General features: G+C 54.6%; 6 protein-coding genes and 1 non-coding gene across 7 annotated transcripts in view; 5 read left to right on the top strand and 2 right to left on the bottom strand.

Annotated features, from left to right (window-relative positions):
- Positions 1 to 4,307, top strand: part of SETTUDRAFT_177064 (uncharacterized protein) — a gene marked incomplete at both ends in the record, with an annotated part of 6,992 nt that extends 2,685 nt beyond the window's left edge. Inside the window, 3 exons of the mRNA XM_008026460.1 lie at positions 3,471 to 3,680; positions 3,729 to 4,199; positions 4,281 to 4,307. Of these exons, the coding sequence (XP_008024651.1) occupies positions 3,471 to 3,680; positions 3,729 to 4,199; positions 4,281 to 4,307 (708 nt within the window). The remainder of the gene's footprint in view (positions 1 to 3,470; positions 3,681 to 3,728; positions 4,200 to 4,280) is intronic.
- Positions 238 to 325, bottom strand: SETTUDRAFT_t127. The gene has a single exon. It is a non-coding gene; the product is annotated as a tRNA-OTHER (tRNA).
- Positions 4,308 to 5,538: 1,231 nt separating the features above from the next.
- SETTUDRAFT_108858 (glycoside hydrolase family 16 protein) lies at positions 5,539 to 7,530 on the top strand (the record flags this gene model as incomplete). Its single annotated transcript, XM_008026459.1, has 2 exons — positions 5,539 to 7,416; positions 7,474 to 7,530. The coding sequence occupies 2 exons, from the start codon at positions 5,539 to 5,541 to the stop codon at positions 7,528 to 7,530; spliced, it is 1,935 nt and encodes a 644-aa protein (XP_008024650.1).
- Positions 7,531 to 8,486: 956 nt separating this feature from the next.
- On the bottom strand, positions 8,487 to 10,625 carry SETTUDRAFT_168904 (uncharacterized protein). The gene has a single exon (XM_008026458.1). The coding sequence runs from the start codon at positions 10,299 to 10,301 to the stop codon at positions 8,628 to 8,630; it is 1,674 nt and encodes a 557-aa protein (XP_008024649.1). The 5' UTR covers positions 10,302 to 10,625; the 3' UTR covers positions 8,487 to 8,627.
- Positions 10,626 to 11,282: 657 nt separating this feature from the next.
- Positions 11,283 to 13,257, top strand: SETTUDRAFT_168903 (uncharacterized protein). The gene is made up of 4 exons (XM_008026457.1): positions 11,283 to 11,620; positions 11,703 to 12,075; positions 12,122 to 12,924; positions 12,980 to 13,257. The coding sequence occupies exons 1-4, from the start codon at positions 11,480 to 11,482 to the stop codon at positions 13,016 to 13,018; spliced, it is 1,356 nt and encodes a 451-aa protein (XP_008024648.1). The 5' UTR covers positions 11,283 to 11,479; the 3' UTR covers positions 13,019 to 13,257.
- A 157-nt stretch (positions 13,258 to 13,414) lies between these two features.
- SETTUDRAFT_150368 (uncharacterized protein) lies at positions 13,415 to 15,523 on the top strand (the record flags this gene model as incomplete). Its single annotated transcript, XM_008026456.1, has 2 exons — positions 13,415 to 14,368; positions 14,416 to 15,523. The coding sequence occupies 2 exons, from the start codon at positions 13,415 to 13,417 to the stop codon at positions 15,331 to 15,333; spliced, it is 1,872 nt and encodes a 623-aa protein (XP_008024647.1). The 3' UTR covers positions 15,334 to 15,523.
- Positions 15,524 to 15,675: 152 nt separating this feature from the next.
- SETTUDRAFT_168902 (uncharacterized protein) lies at positions 15,676 to 16,069 on the top strand. Its single transcript, XM_008026455.1, has one exon. The coding sequence runs from the start codon at positions 15,804 to 15,806 to the stop codon at positions 16,014 to 16,016; it is 213 nt and encodes a 70-aa protein (XP_008024646.1). The 5' UTR covers positions 15,676 to 15,803; the 3' UTR covers positions 16,017 to 16,069.
- The last annotated feature ends 1 nt before the right edge of the window (position 16,070 follows it).

The raw sequence follows: 16,070 nt of genomic DNA, 5'->3' as shown, positions 1-16,070 counted from the left end.
CTGCAACGTAACTACGTAGGCTAGAATTTAATCTACGGTACAAATTGAGTAGGTACAATGTAGGGGGTTATCTAAATGAAGGTGAGGCTCGTAGCCTAGTAGTTTTTTAGTGAGTAACTCTCTCAGATCTTTCACTTTAAATGAGTCTTCCTCTCAAGTTTTAACGAGTAACTCTCTCAGTCGAATAGGTAGTTTAATGAGTAACTCTCTCATGTGGGTGGACCATAAATATGGTTGTGAGGGGAGAAGGATTCGAACCTTCGATCTTTGCTGACGTGAAACAGCAGAAAATTTTCCAGGCGCTCCACCACTGCGCCATCCCCCCGCGTCGAGTGTGTTGTCATGGCGTGATTTGGTGTTGGCCATGGCTCTGGCGGTAAGACGCTTGTGACGCCAGGGTCGAAGCTATATTCTATAGACGGCTGGACATCTTCATACCATGTCTGCGGGCATGCGTGGTAGTCTGCATAGTGGATCCTAGGCATGGGCTCGTGAAGGAACATTGGTTCGGGTGTAGGCGGTGATAAGCGATCTGAATGCGAGAGTGTGCTGTTTGACGTAGTCTGTTTGAAACTGGCTAGGCTGGTTTCGGGACTGTCACAGTACGAGTGGCTCTCGTCAATAATGTATGCCGCGTGTGTTGGAAGCGGAGTGAGCATGGGATATCCTGATAGAGCCAGGGTTTGATGGTCCGTCCTAGCAGCGTTGTAACTGTCGTAGGACATGCTGCGTCTATATTCGTCTTCCTCCAGAGATGGAAAGTTCGCAGGCGAGGCTGATTGACCGGCGTGAGAGAGAGAACCCATGGAGTGATATCTCTTTGGTGGTACACATCTTCTTTTAATGCTTGATCGATTATTGTCGGAGGTGCGACGAGTCGATCTCGGCTCACACTTGATGCCTTTGGCGAGGCAGCGAGAACATGATGGTAACTATATTCAACGTCAGCATTTCTGTATGCATGTGTCCCGTGAATACTCACTGCCCTGTTACACTTGGTCTTGGCCTTGGCGCAAGTAACACATGAGATTGCTCTCTTTGAAGGTGTTCTAGCATACGGATTTTGTGGCCGAGACTCAGTGTAGGGTGAACTGTATGGAGTACTGGAAGGCTCAGGATCCATCATTTCCAATCGATAGTCAGTGCGAGACTATGACAGTGGGCTCAATCGCTATACAAGATAGAGCAATACCGTATGTATGTGGAGTAGAGACAGATATGGATCCAGGATAGGCTAGTGAATGATTTTTATCTCATCCATGGTCGGGAAGCGCAGTGTGATATACTAGTCCAAGTCTACAGCTGGGTTTGATCTTCAAGGGCGACATCCATAGCTGACTGGTCAGTCTACGGCAAGAAGCGAGAAGAACTAATGATAGAAGCAGTGTATCTACATTTCGCCAGGATGAAACATTGTAGACAGTCCGCCTTAGTGCCGATGAGGCGTTGTTTACGCTCCTAGGATTAAGGCCGAGACCGAGCCCCCAGAAGTTCCCCGTTAGACATCGCCCCTGAGTATGGTTAGGTGGGACGCCACGGTGGAACCACATGGAACAAGTAGTTATGGTAGGCTGTGTTCCAGAAGGTGTGGTGACAGGGGGTGTAGGTGCTGACGAGAACCGGGTTGCTGGGTCTCTGCATCTCCATGATGACAGTCAGTACGCAAGCCGCAAGGTGGCTGGTATCCTATGTAGAAATCCCGATGGTAAGGTAATTGCATACTCCGGAGCATTGCTCTTCATGCATGTGGCGAGGCAACGCACTTCGTTGCCGTTCCATATAGTATTAATTAAATGTATCACAAAATAAGGTGTCAAGTCGAGTGAAGACTAACAATGCACATAAAATGTGGCAGCTTGCGATAGAATCGAGTGGTACTTACCCAGTACGGCGGACTCTGTCAGCAGAGCCACGTTGTTGTAGACCGTTCTGTAGGCCAAGAGCATCACGAATAGATCTGGAAAATTGGGGCCAAATCCTCAGCGGGAGGCTTTGCAGTGCACACCCTAATGCAGATATCGTAAGTCCATGGAGGGAGGAGACGGACCATAACGGTGGCGGCTTGGGGTGAGGTTCGGGTTGTGAGACCCCTGCTTCGGAGCTGCATCTTGGGCGGGGCTATGGCGAGCTGACATTGCTTGATGTCATTGGCTGCAGCTGACCTCGATTGTGGGCATGGGCGGACTCGACCGGGGCTGATGGAGGTGGCGGAAGTGACGATGCTCATTAATCGGTCGACGTCGTGCTTGGCTGGTCATGGCCGTGGAGTGGAGTGGGGACGCCAGTCCCGTGATTTCGAAGCCGCTTGCCTGGATTTGATTGAATCGGGTGCAGGACGGCCGAACAGCTTTTTAACAGTTTTGTGAGCCACTTCAACTCTTGAGCATAGAACGAATATTCGTGTTCATATTGGTTGGTAGAGTTTGACAAGGGGCCAAACTCGGAGTGAATTGTTCCGCCAGCCCTGAATTGCCATGCACCATGTACGTAATCAGACATGCGCTATAGAGCAGAGAATTGGCCCTGGTGCATTGAATTTCAAGTAGCTTGGGCTGCCTGATCCAATTTTAGTATAGTCTGAGCGGAGTCGATTAAAGATAGAATGATCCGTACGATCAACAACTGGTGATGTACGTTGAGAAGATAGTGTCAACCACCGACCAGAAAGGCAAGGCTGCAAAGCCCCAGAGGTAACTAGTACTCAAATCGCTGGGCTGGTAGGTATCTGAGCTCAAGCTTGACGTTGACTAACATGGGGCGGTTATGTATAAGCAAAACTTCGGTCGAGATGGTCCTCGTTATGGGGCCATGGCTTGGCTAGCACTCTTTTCTGGTAAGAGGTAGGACTAGTTCGGGACCCTGGACTCTTTTCTTGCCCATAATTAGCATCTCAGATCCCGATGAGGACAAGGCCGTCGAAGCAACGGGGATGGAAGACATGTTGCCAAGACGAACAACCCAGGTACGGCGTTTGTTTTTCTAATCATGGCAGGCATATTTTACCATATATCAGAGGGTTGATCAGCCATTTCGAGAGAGCTATGGCAGGAAGAGACTTTTGGTTGACCGATGCCTGTGTGTATTGGATGACTGAGTGTCACGTGGCAGCTATGCTCGTTTCGGCTCGGCATTGTATATCGGGGATACCAAACGTCTCGTTTACGGCGACCAGCGAGGGGCCAAAACTGTATGTAGGATTATTAGTTCAAGATGGTGCGCAAGGTAAAGTACAGGTTTTTCCTCGAAGACGGGATAGTTGTAGAGTATCTGTATGTGCAACCAGCAGGCGGGCAAGGGCAACGACGACGCACTAATCCGCTTATGGCTTAGGCTATCGCGTATCTGCATCGCGCCTGCAGTGCATCGATTGCTAGTGGGGCACGACGACCCATGTGTCATCCAACCCTTTGTCAAGATATTATTTTACCCTGGGAGCCATGCATATCGTGAGCCAGCATGAAAGCGTGCAGCTTGATCCTGCCAGATTCTTGGTGGAAGCCGAGCATCCAGAGGCTTCGGCTACCCCACCTGGGCTGCTCATCCTGAACCAGCCAATAGCGCATTTTACGGCTTTCTCACATCTCTGGAAGCATTCGGCCTATCGTGTATGCGCAGACGGCGGTGCAAACAGACTTTTTGACATGTTCCAGGGAGACCTCGAAGAGCAGCGTGAGCGGTATGTGAGTAGAAGCGGAGACTGGAGTCCTATACATGCCTGACACGGACAGTTACCAGACATAGTCCACGGAGACCTTGACTCGTTGCGCGATGACGTGCGTGACTATTACCAGAGTCAAGGTGTTTTGGTCTCACGAGACGGCGACCAGGACAGCACGGATTTTGGAAAATGTATGCAGAAGCTCTCAGCACGCGTGTCGTCGTCCAGTGTGCGAGACGTCCTGGTCCTTGGTACATTGGGTGGACGGGTAGACCAAGGGCTGGGACTGCTGCATGAGATGATGCGAGAGGAGACCAAGCACCCCAATCTCCGCCTGTGGCTATTTTCGGAATGCAGTCTGTCGCTTATCTTGAGGGCCAGACAAACGGTTCTGACGGGGCTGCAGAAGAGCCGCGTCTTCACCGAGAACGTGGGACTGGTTCCAATATATGGACCGGCCGTCATCTCGACCCAGGGGCTGGAATGGGATGTCAAGCAATGGGCCACGCACATGGGCGGGCAGGTCAGCACGAGCAACCATGTGAAAGCGGACAGCGTGCGGGTCGAGACGGACGCGCCCATACTCTTCACCATTGAGCGGGCGTCTTTGAATACACGGTAGCATGGCCGTGGCTGGGTGATTGGATAAGCAGCCGGAGCGGGGGGTGTGCAACGAGTTGCTGGAGCGAGGCTCGCAGACATGTATGTAGCGCTGTGTCCAGGTATGCTTTCTCTGTGTAACGTGTCTGCAATCTGCCGTGATACGTGTTAGCAGGGCATGTAGATGAGCAGTTGCACGAGGGCGCCGGCCTTGCCATGGAAAGTGATACCCCCCCTCCTTCGCGTAAAACGATAAAATCATCCATCATCGCCGCCCTGACGCCGTGACGGATGGGGAAAGCAGAAAGGACACACGGCGACAGGCAACGCGAGCCTCTCTCCTACCTTCGCGCCCAGCTGCCGCCAGCTACCGCCGTTTGTCCATTACAGTGCAGGAAACAGTGATTGGCTGCCTGCACGGGGTCGCCTCGCCTTCACTCTCACACGGCCGCTGTCAATCCTGTCCCCCACTCGACGCGCTCTGCAGGCCAACATCGCTACCCACTGTCGTTACTGCTCGGCTTTTTGGAAGTCTGTTTTCTCCTTGTCTCGAGTCCCACAGCCATTTTCTGCTCGGTGGATCCCCACTTTCTTTACTGCCCATTGGTACAAGCGCTCTCTACACCCGACGCTCCCCCGGTATCACAGCGTCAGAGCCCCCCACCCGTTAATTGCCTTTGCACCACGACGGCGTCTGTCGCTGTCGCTGTCGCTGTCACTCGTCTGCAGTCCTGTCTCCTTTTCTTTCTCACCCAAGATACGTCCGGCCCATCTAGCGATATAGACACGGAGACGACGCCCACCGCAGTCGGCGCGAACTGCACTACGTGGGCGAATTGTGGAGTACAAAGAACAGTCTCAGACGCCATTCACTCGCTAACCGCCCCAGGAAGGGAACTATGGCATCCATTCGAAGGGTTGATTCCTACGCCTCGTCCGAATCCGTCCTTGGCCACCCAGAACCGAACAGTGAGCAGCCCAGGCGGCCGTCGTCGAGTGAATGTGTGGGCAAGGAGGCTACCTCCTATGAGCGCAGCAAGGAAAGAGCGTCAAGAGAAGCAAGGGCACCTGAAGAGTCGGACGGCCTCCAGAGCAGCTCGTCATCGGCAGAGCGCTCATCGTCGCCTCTGCCCTTTGCTCCCCTAGTACCATCGCCGCTCAATCCCGCTAGATCTATATCAGCAAGCCATGGCGGCTCACCGGGAAGTCGAGCACTCTTGGGCAATGACACGCAGGCGAAGAATGGTCGCATGCAACCAGCCAGAGGACGCACTCACCTAATGCTTCCACCCCGTCCGCATCTGCGAACGCGAGCGGCAAGCACGCCCGACCTGCATGACCAGACTGCGCGCCCTCCTGCGCCGCCACTGACTCTGAACGACCTGGGTACCGACTACACTCGCTACTTTAGTCCTTTTTCAGACAGCGCCAGCACCCGCAGTCGCAGTCGGCGAAACTCTTTGTCGGAAAAGCGCTCTCAAGTCAAACTCGCCGTCAGTCCGCGCACAACCACCCCTCCGCCAGGACTGCCGCCCATAAACCCCTTTCTCACACCCACTGCGTCTACAACGGGACATAATGAAGGAGCGCATGGTGTGTATGATGTTGAGAGAAATGCGTCTTTTGTCGATGACCGCTTGACCGCGCCATATGAAGAAAAGGGAATGGCATCGTGGCCGCTGATATGCGATGAAGACGAAGCAGACGATGAAATGCACATGCCCCGCGACGACGACGATATTCGCTTCCGACCAAAGATACGCGATCATTTTACAAAAGATGGCATCGTTTCCACCATTGGATTGGCTCTGATGATGTCTGGGTTAATGTTCATTTTCGTCGGGCTTCCTGTGCTCTCGGCCGTAGGTGTCATTGATTACAACTCGGCGTATGGCATGCCGCTCAGCATGTTCCCGAACCCTTGGAGGCCTCACGACTGGGCTACGGTCAACAACAAGAACTATCCACTGCTGGAGAATATAAGGAGAGGCCTGATCGATCCCGACACGCCCAAGGCTGCAAAGACAAGAAAGGGCGAATTCGGTGACGACTATGTACTTGTGTTCAGTGACGAGTTCAACGACGATGGCCGCACGTTTTATGAAGGGGATGATGCGTACTTCTTCGCGCCCGACATCTGGTACGGCGCCACCCAAGACATGGAGTGGTATGATCCCGATGCTGTGACGACACGCAACGGTTCGCTTCAGCTGCGCTTGGAGGAATTCTTTAACCACAACGTCAAGTTTCGATCGGGCATGTTGAATAGTTGGAATCAGTTGTGCTTCAAAGGCGGTATCTTTGAGGTTTCCGTATCTTTGCCAGGGCCAGCCGGCGTTCAAGGGCTGTGGCCCGGTGCGTGGACAATGGGAAATCTTGGTCGACCAGGCTATCTAAGTACGACCGACGGGTTGTGGCCCTATACCTACCAAGCCTGCGATGTGGGAATCACGCCCAACCAGTCTAGTCCCGACGGCTTGTCTCATTTGCCTGGGCAACGACTCTCCTCATGCACCTGTCCGGGCGAAGACCATCCAACGCCTGGGATCGGAAGGGGCGCGCCAGAAATCGACATTATCGAGGTTGGAGCTTTCTCAGGTTATCCTGGACCACAAGGGCTGCCCATTGCAACGCAGAGTTATCAGGTTGCTCCGTTCGACATCAACTACTACCCGAATTACAACTTCACCGCATTTCCGGATCTGCGTCTGAGTGGATTGAACACCTACACCGGCGGGCCATTCCAGCAAGCCATTTCAGCGACTACGGTGCTAAACAGAAACTGGTACGACAACAAGCAGTATCAACGATTCTCTTTCGAGTACGTACCCGGAGAAGGCAAAGACGCCTATATATCGTGGACAGTAGGCAGTCAGACAATGTTTTTCATGGATGGCCGCGCAATAGGAGCAAATGGAAACATTCAAGCCCGGCAGATATCCGAGGAGCCCATGTCGCTCATTCTGAATCTGGGCTTCAGTAATTCCTGGACATGGGTTGACTGGAAGAACCTCAAGTTCCCAACAACCATGTACGTCGACTACGTGAGATGGTACCAGAAGAAGGGCGAGAAGATGGTGACATGCGATCCCCCGGGCTTCGAAACGACCAAGTATATCGAGAAGCATCCCAAAGCCTACAGAAACCCCAATCTTACTGTACAATACACCCCCCGCCTCCACCACATGCAGAGACAGCTGGCTAACGGGTACCAGATGTGGGACCAAACCGGCTACGGCTGGCCAAAACACAAACTCAACACCAAATGTTGAAGCTCAGCACCCTGCATAATTACAAATACGTCCATGAACTAGGATTCCGTATACCCGAGTACCCTCCGCATTTACGATCAGCAACACGCCTCGACAACATGGAACCCTCGAACCCAATCGCTACACTCCCTGTCATCACGGTATTGTGATACATGAATACTCCCCACAGGGCTACTTACTTACCCGTCGGGTTCCCTCAGATGCGCGGCGCATACACCGTTTTTTGGTAAAGGCACAAAGCGGGTAAGGGGTATTCGGGAAGGGGGTGGGGGGGTTTGGAGGAGACAGGCATATAACATATATATGTCCAAGTAAAAAATTGATTCGAAAAAAAAGAAAGCAAACTGTACATTGAAATCACTCGGGGTGCCAGGTCCATGTTTAGGCTGCATGTGTGTGTGTGTGTGTGGTTTTCATTGCATAGGAGAGGGCTATGAATAAGTACTCCCTTTTCTTTTCTCCCTGTTTTTTTATTTATTGAAGGGGGCAGCATCAATAGCAATTGGTAGATTTATATTTGCGCAACGGTTACAGCAACGGTGGTACGTGTGAGTAAAGTAATAAATGTATACTTAGATAGTTTACCTTTTTTTTCTTTTTGCTTGCAATCACACGGCAAACGAGGTTTTACCTTGGTGTACTGTATCTATGACACTGCATTTTTTTATTTTTATTTTTATTGTTCATGTCCCGTCGGCGGATATACTGTATGCAGTTCGCTGCTGATGAATAGAATAGCTTGCTATATATAGTCTGGAGTAGAGAGTAGAGAGAGCAGGTAGAAGAAGTGATGATGGAGTATCCAGTGTGCAAGTGTGTGTGTGTTGGGGGGGGGGTGCATATATTCGCAAACAAAAGGGTTGGGGCTAAAGTGAGCTGACCAAGTGTGTAAGTAAGCACATGCCAATCACAGCTCATTCGATGCAAATCATCTTATTTATTGGTATCTACATGTGATCCCTTGAATCCGAACATGATGCATCGAAACCCATCAAGAGTGCAGTCGAGTCTGGATCAACGGCGGTCAAAGCAAATAGTCAAGCAAAAAGTCAAGCACAGCATACGTGCAAAGCCTACAAAAAGTACAATGCACGCGCTTATGCGACACTGCCACTGCTAAAGACTTTCCCGAATGCATCGCCTTCTTCCATGCTGAGCCCCTCATCCAGAATGTCATGCGCCATATTGACAACTTCGTCTTCGATTCCAGCTTCCAATACTAATCCCTCGCTAAAAGCCAACCGCGTCAGTGCAACCAAATATGCATGCTGGCCGCCCAGCGTGTTGACCAACTTGCTCTTGATGTCAAAATTGGCATTAGTTGTGGCTACGTGATAGATGAGCTTCATCGTCGCGTTGATGGAATCCACCTTGTGCTCCTGGGTTGGTGCGATTGGGTGTCGATAGAGGCTGGTTATGCAATGGTCGAGATATTTAATCAGTCGGCCTATGCATAGTCGGTTCTGTGCCAAGCGACTGGAACCGTACTCAGGGATGGAAAACTGGGTGAGTACTGAGAGAACGAGGAGACGCAGATCCCATAGGTCAGGCTCTGGGATTGCTGACGCAGATTTGGGCGACGCAGAAGGGTCTGGTACGGGCTTGGGTATCTCGGTGAAGAGATTGGTGAGCCGATTGATCAGAGCATCTTCGTTGTTTGCCTGACTTTCTGCAGTCGAGTCGGCTGTTGTGATAGGCCCGACCGAGGTGGCGAGTGCAGAGGTGCCAAGTATGCGTAACATGAGCGATATTTGCTCCTGTGGTTGCTCCTTGACTAGCAACATGATGGCGAAACTTGAGGGTATCGCTTGCCACAGGCGGACTATGGCGTCTGCATCCGGCGAAGATGCACAGCTGCTTGCTACTAGGTACAGCAGCTCAAGACAGTCTTCAACATCAATGCAGGCAGCGATTTCGCGCTGTCTTGGTGAGTAGAGATCTGCAATTGCCTTGTCTCCGCCCTTGGCGGCTTTGGAGATGGGGTCAGCCACAAGATCGACAAAAGCAATTATGAGGGGCACAACGCGTTCGGAGATTTTGACTGCAGTCTCAGCTGGCTCGCATGCAAGGACAAAGTGCAGGGCGTCGAGGATGAGCGAGGTGGGAGCGTAGTACTTTTCATTCTGACAACGTTTCCAGAGGTCGAGAAAGACATGACAGATATGCAGAGCCAGCTCATGAACATCGTCTGCAGCCATCTTTGCTAGTGCGTCGTACACAATGGACGACAGTTTCTTGGTCGGCTTGGAGGGGAATGCATGCTTAGTCAGTGCCTCGAGTATACGGTCCGTGTCACTGGAAGACGGGTGAGAGAGCAGGCGGTGCAAAAGGGCAAACCGACGGTCGTCGCGACGAAAGTACTGCAGCAGTGCAGCGTCTATCCTCGCTTCAGCAACGGGCGGCAGCTCCTGCTCTTTCGGCCGGCTTCGCGGCCCACTCAGCTGTAGCGCAGGGAGTGGCAGCGGGCTCTGGTCAATAGCCTGACGCTTCCGCTTCCCGGCGTGTTTTGGCGTCGCGGTCTTGGGCCTGTCGCGCTGCTTGGATGGCGACGCCATTACCACATCGTCGTCGTCGAAACCGTCTCCTAGCGGTGCTCTTGTCTTTTGCCCCCTCTTGGGCGTACCCGCTGGGCTGACGGCTGGGACAGCCGACTTGGGTCGTGAGGGCACAACTCTCGCTGTGCGTCGTGCCATGCCGGCCTCTCGGGCTTCGTGCTGGTTGAACATGCTGTCTGTCTGCGCTGACTCGGCCTCGCGACGCAGCCTGTCCATTTCAGCGCGCAGCCTCGCCAGCTCGGAGCCATGCGACTGCTGCTGGTCGGCCAGCTGGCGCTCGTATCGTCGGGCTTCGGCATCGTGGCGTCTCCTCAGGGTGTCTGCTTCTCCAGACTTGGTCTGCAGCTGGCCCTTGAGCTCGTCGGTCTCCCTCCGCTGGCGCGCCTTGTCTTGCTCTAACTGCTATCGTCAGCGGACGGGGGCGGCGTCGCGGTGGTGCAGCGCGTCTATCGCACCTTCTTGATGCGCTGAAGCAGCAGGTGGGGGTCGGGCTGCGAGGGGCGCGGCGGCTGTTGCACATACAAGTGGCTGTGGTAGAGCTCGACGTCGGCATCGGCATCGGCATCCGTGTCGGCAATGGTGGTGGTGTTGGTGTTGGGTTCGGTGGCGAGGGTGCCGTCGGCGCCATCATCAAGGCCCGGTCCGTAGCCATAGTCGTAGTGTTGCGGGGGCTGCGTCTGGTGGTGAGGGGCGTCGTCCAGGTTGACTACCTCTTCGCCGTCGTCGTCGAGGCCATAGTCGGACTCGGGCGCGGGCGGACGCGCGTGGTGCTGCTGGTGTGGCTGGTGGTACTGCTGGTGCTGGGTGGCGCGGAGGGCGCTGGCTTCGAGGTGCTGCAGCGTGTTGGCGGGGAGGTCGTCAAAGTCGTCGTCGGAGAAGCCAAAGTCGTCGTCGGCCATTGTCGCTTCATCGGCCGGCGCGGGGCTGCGAGTGCATGTCCCAATGCAGCGCTAGAGCGGCGACGAGGGGAGGGCGCGACGCGTTGTTTGCGTGTGCGTGTGCGTGTGCGTGTGGATGTTGGTGTTGGAGCTGGGGGGGGGGGGGCGGCACATTCACATGCGGGCGGAGGCGCCATGACGTCTGCCCGTCGAGACTTGTCCGCCGCAATTTCACAGCCTGCTCGCCTGCGCCAAAGCCTCTCCCCATAATAGTAGGCCAGCACAGCGCGTGCGCTCCACTACCACCACCACCAACACCCCGCCGTCGCCTTCCTTTGCGGCTCCGACTTGACCACCACCACCACGGCCATCCCCATCACCGCTGCGAGTGTCGCATCCGCTGCATCGCGCCGCCCGAGCAGCCGTCCGAGCATAGACTGTAGCCTTGCGCCCGCACACAGCTGCACTGCAAGTTTCCTGCACAGCCGCCGCCGCCGTCTGCCTGCTGCCTCCACCATGGCGCGGCCACGAAAGGACGTCAAGTTCCAGCATCAGACGCGCAGCGCCAGCAATGGCCGCACACGGAGGCTCTCGCAGAGCATCTCCGAGTTCAGCGACCCCGGAAGTCCCACCATCAAAGAGGAGGCTGCTCCCCCAGTATGATGCTGCCCCCCTCCCCCCCCTCCTCTGTCTCGCTGTGCCCACCACCGCCGCCCGCTCCGCATGCTGACCAGCCCAGGCCTCGGAACAAGCGCCCCAGACCGACTACGAGAAGAAAAAGGCAAACTTCATCACGCGCACAACATGGACTCTCGTCATGATTGGCATCTTCTTCTGGGCCCTCGGCGCCGGCCACCTGTTCATCATCATCATCGTCACGGCAGTCCAGGTCATATGCTTCAAGGAGGTCATTGCAATCGCAAACGTGCCCAGCAAGGCCCGCAGCCTGCGCTTCACAAAGTCGCTCAACTGGTACTTTCTCGGCACCACCATGTACTTTTTGTACGGCGAGAGCGTCATCTATTACTTCAAGCACATTCTCATGGTGGACCGGCTGCTGCTGCCCCTGGCGACCCACCACCGCTTCATCTCCTTCATGCTGTACATTATTGGTGCGCTGCCTGCAACACTCGTGTCTCGCCAAGCTGACCCTCGCAGGCTTCATCTTCTTTGTCTTCTCGCTGCAAAAGGGCCACTACAAGTTCCAGTTTACCCAATTTGCATGGACCCACATGGCCCTTTTTCTCATTGTCGGCCAGGCGCACTTTGTCATCAACAACATTTTCGAAGGCTACATCTGGTTCATCCTGCCCGCGTCCATGGTCATTACCAATGACATTTTCGCCTATCTCTGCGGAATTACCTTTGGCAGGACCCCCCTTATCCAGATCTCGCCCAAGAAGACGTGGGAGGGGTTCCTCGGCGCATGGTTCTTCACCGTCCTCTGGGGCATCGGTGTCACGCACGTTGTGGCGCAGTACAAGTACTTCATCTGCCCCGTCAACGACCTGGGCGCAAACATCTGGTCCGGGCTCGAGTGCAGACCCAACCCCGTCTTCGTTGCGCGCGACTATGAAATCCCCTTTATTCCCGAGGGCCTTCCCATCCCGCGTACCTTTAACATCATGCCCGTGCAGTTCCATGTCATCATGCTTGGGACCTTTGCCTCGCTGGTTGCGCCCTTTGGTGGTTTCTTCGCGTCTGGCCTGAAGCGCACATTCAAGATCAAGGACTTTGGCGACTCGATTCCCGGACACGGCGGCATGACGGACCGCATGGACTGTCAGTTCATCATGGGATCCATTGCCTTCTTCTACTACTCGAGTTTTATTGCAGTGCACCACACGACTGTTGGCGGCGTGATTGAGTCGGCCATCACCGGCCTTACCTACGAGGAGCAAATGGAGGTGGTCAAGATCCTCAGCAAGCACTTGGTCAACCAGGAAATAATATCACCAAAGGTACGCCTCTCGTGTCTCGGCAAAGGCCCATTTTGTGCGCTACTGACTGTTGCAGGTGCTTGAACTTCTTTCTCAACAAATGGTGCGGAGGTGAAAATGTACGGACTGAATTTGGTAATCTAGCTTTTTCTTCATCCAACAGGGGTTTCGAGGGGAAATTGTGTTGCTGCAGAGGAGATGCAGCCGGATTTCAACGGATATGACAAGCGGCACCCGCCGTGGAGGTGGGTATTGGTAATTGGGCGCATATACCCTTTGTGCAGTTTGCCGCGCGCCTGGAGCATGCGCTCTCTAGTAGCGCGCACAGTCGTGTAGCATATGAGTAATACATTGTATTCTTGTAGTAGTATCATCATAGTCAGCGGTCCCTGGTAGTAGTTAGTAGTGCGCATGTCGGACCTGCGCAACCGAGGCGTGTGCGCACGGTCCTTGGCACCTTAAGTTTCTCGGACCTCTACAGACAACGAACCAATGCATCCCATCAACGCCAATGCCACCACGCCCATTCGTCAACGACGGACTATGGCGGTGTCTCTGCCCAGGCTTCCCGCCAAGCGCAGCGACGAGGGCGACGACAGCAGGCACGGCTAGACTGCCACGGCGCAGTGCACGACCAAAAGATGGACTGACGTACCCCCGCCGCCAGTTGCGTGCCTACACCGGATCCAAGTCATGGCTTACTGCTGGCGACTCGTTTTTCTCGCAGCCCGGCAGTGCGCCGATCGGTTTCCGCCCTTTTCGAGAGCAGCCTCATCCGCCGCCTTCGTTCACTTCACGGAATAGGCTTTCGCTCACGCAGCTGCCGACGCGTATTCTCTACGAACATGTCCGCGCCGAAGGTGCCAGGGGCAATTGGACAGAGGTTATGAATATTTGCAGGGTACTGGTCAAGGATAGAGGGGAGCAGCCCAACAGGGAAATGTACACGGCCTTGCTGCACAGCTTCGTAGACTGCAAAGAGGGCACGGCGGGCAAGGTGCGCAAAGTGCTTGAAGAAATGGGCTTCTGGCACGAGCGCGATGCACTCGACTCTGAATACCCCAAGATTGAGCTGGATGGGCGTGCATGCGAGTGTGTGCTAGAGGTACTGGCAGTGCACCCCGACTACCTCCTTCGCAGCGACATTCTCGAATACATGAAGTCGCGCTGGCTGCCGCTGTCGGCTCGCGGGCAAAACTATGTCGTCGCCGGACTGTTGCGCGAGCGGCACTTTGAACAGGCATTGGACATGATGGAAGACATGGTGAAGAACAACACACGCGTGGAGAACTGGGTCTTGGACGTGGCCATGTGGATATTGCTCGAGTTCAAAGAGGTGGAAGAGGCATTCTATGTGCTGGGTCTCAAGGAGACGATGCAGAGCAAGAGCAGCGTGGCAGGCGCCGTCAGGGTGAGCGATGCGCTCTGGGGTGCATTGCTGGATGCTGCGGCGCAAAGACAGCTGGTAAGTGTGGTATCCCGGACCCACGGCTCGATGCTGATGCGGCACAGTATGGAGAGACTGCCAAAGTGTGGATGTCCCAAGTCCAGCCAGGCTACCTCAAGCCGGGCAATGGGGCGTGTATGGCTGTCCTGGCCCTCGCTTCTAAACACGGAGATATCGAACTGGCAACCGATGTGTTCCGCCTGCTTACGGATCGGGAAACCGTCTTCACAACCCACCACTACGAACTCCTTATTTCGACCCATCTCAAGGCCAATGATCTCGAGGCGGCGCTCTCCGTCGTCCTCATCATGGTCGACGCCAATTTCAAGGTGGACGCGGGAACATGCCAGCCACTGTTTGAATTTCTGAGCACCGACGGGCCTAACGGAGAGAACCAGCCGTTGACAGCTTTTGGTATGCTGCAGGACTTTGAAGCTGCGGGGCGCAGAGTACCCACCGCCGTCGTCAATGCCTGCATGCAAGCCAGTATCGTCCAGGGTCGGCTCGAAGAGGCCATCGAGATGTACAAGGCTCTCCATACCGTTTCCCATTCTGGGCCCAACACACAAACGTTCAACATTCTGTTCAAAGGATGCCATCAACGTGAACGCAAGGAACTGGCCATGTACTTGGCAAATGAGATGATCCAGCTGGGGGTAAAGCCGGATCGCATTACCTATGATCGGCTCATTCTCGTCTGTCTACGGTCGGGCGACGTGGAGGACGCTCTGCTGTACTACCAGGAGATGTCTTCTGGCGATGGCAACGAGGGCATGAAGCCCAGAAAAAGGACGTATGAAATACTGATTTATGAATGCGCGAAGCGGGGCGACGAGCGGGCTGTAGCGGTCTTGAAAGACTACAAGGCATCGGTCGAGGAGCCGCGGTTGAGTGTGGAGAAGGCAGTTGCGGAGCGGTTCGACTATGAGATGATGGCGTCTGGGGGATGGAGTCCAAAGCCGCCAGAAGGCTCTATCCGATAGCCTGGGAGATCAACACGTCAGGGCGACAACGGGGACGAGACAAACCCCGGAGATTGGTGCTGACACGGAACGGTCGGAGACAGAAACTGGCTTTTTCTCACCAGTGGCCAAACAAAGAACCGATGTGGAGACGGACATGGAGGACTGCCGATCGCAAACATGGGCCGTGCTAGCAAAACACTAGGTAAGGCGGCTAGAATCGAAAGAGTTGGGCCAAGCGATTTCTCAGCCAAGCTTCTCAAGCAATGACTAAATTCACCGGAAGACGCAGCAGAGTCTTGTGTGCTCGTTGTGCATCTGAACAGGGTGTTGTGTCCGAGGGGCGCTGACGGGGGGGGGGTGATGCCAACCTCCGACTTTTGCGTGGGGCAATATGTGGGCACGTGGGGTATCAGGAACCGGCCCCATGACAGATTCACTAATGCCAGTCAATAATCCACGAGCCGGGCTGGCGACGGACGCTGTGCAAAATGCCTCGAGCACGAGCTGCCCAGTTCCGACGACCACGACGAGGGCGCGCACGGCCGCTGTGGGGTGGTGAAGGCGCCGTTGACGTGAGCCAATCAGCGCTTGGCTTGATCAAGGTTTTCCAGCCCGCTAGCTTGCTCTTGGAAAAGCTTAAATCCTACCGCAGAGCCGCACCACCACCAGCCCCTCCGCAGCAAAACGGCACTCTTCGATGAGGCCAGACGGCATGGCAAGACAACACAGGGCTAACATGGAAGCAGGCGTTCGGC

Source organism: Exserohilum turcica (genome assembly GCF_000359705.1).
Source record: "Exserohilum turcica Et28A unplaced genomic scaffold SETTUscaffold_18, whole genome shotgun sequence".
Taxonomy (NCBI): Eukaryota; Fungi; Ascomycota; class Dothideomycetes; order Pleosporales; family Pleosporaceae; genus Exserohilum; species Exserohilum turcicum.
The sequence above is the reverse complement of the archived record's forward strand: the minus strand, read 5'-3'. Positions and strand labels throughout refer to the sequence as shown.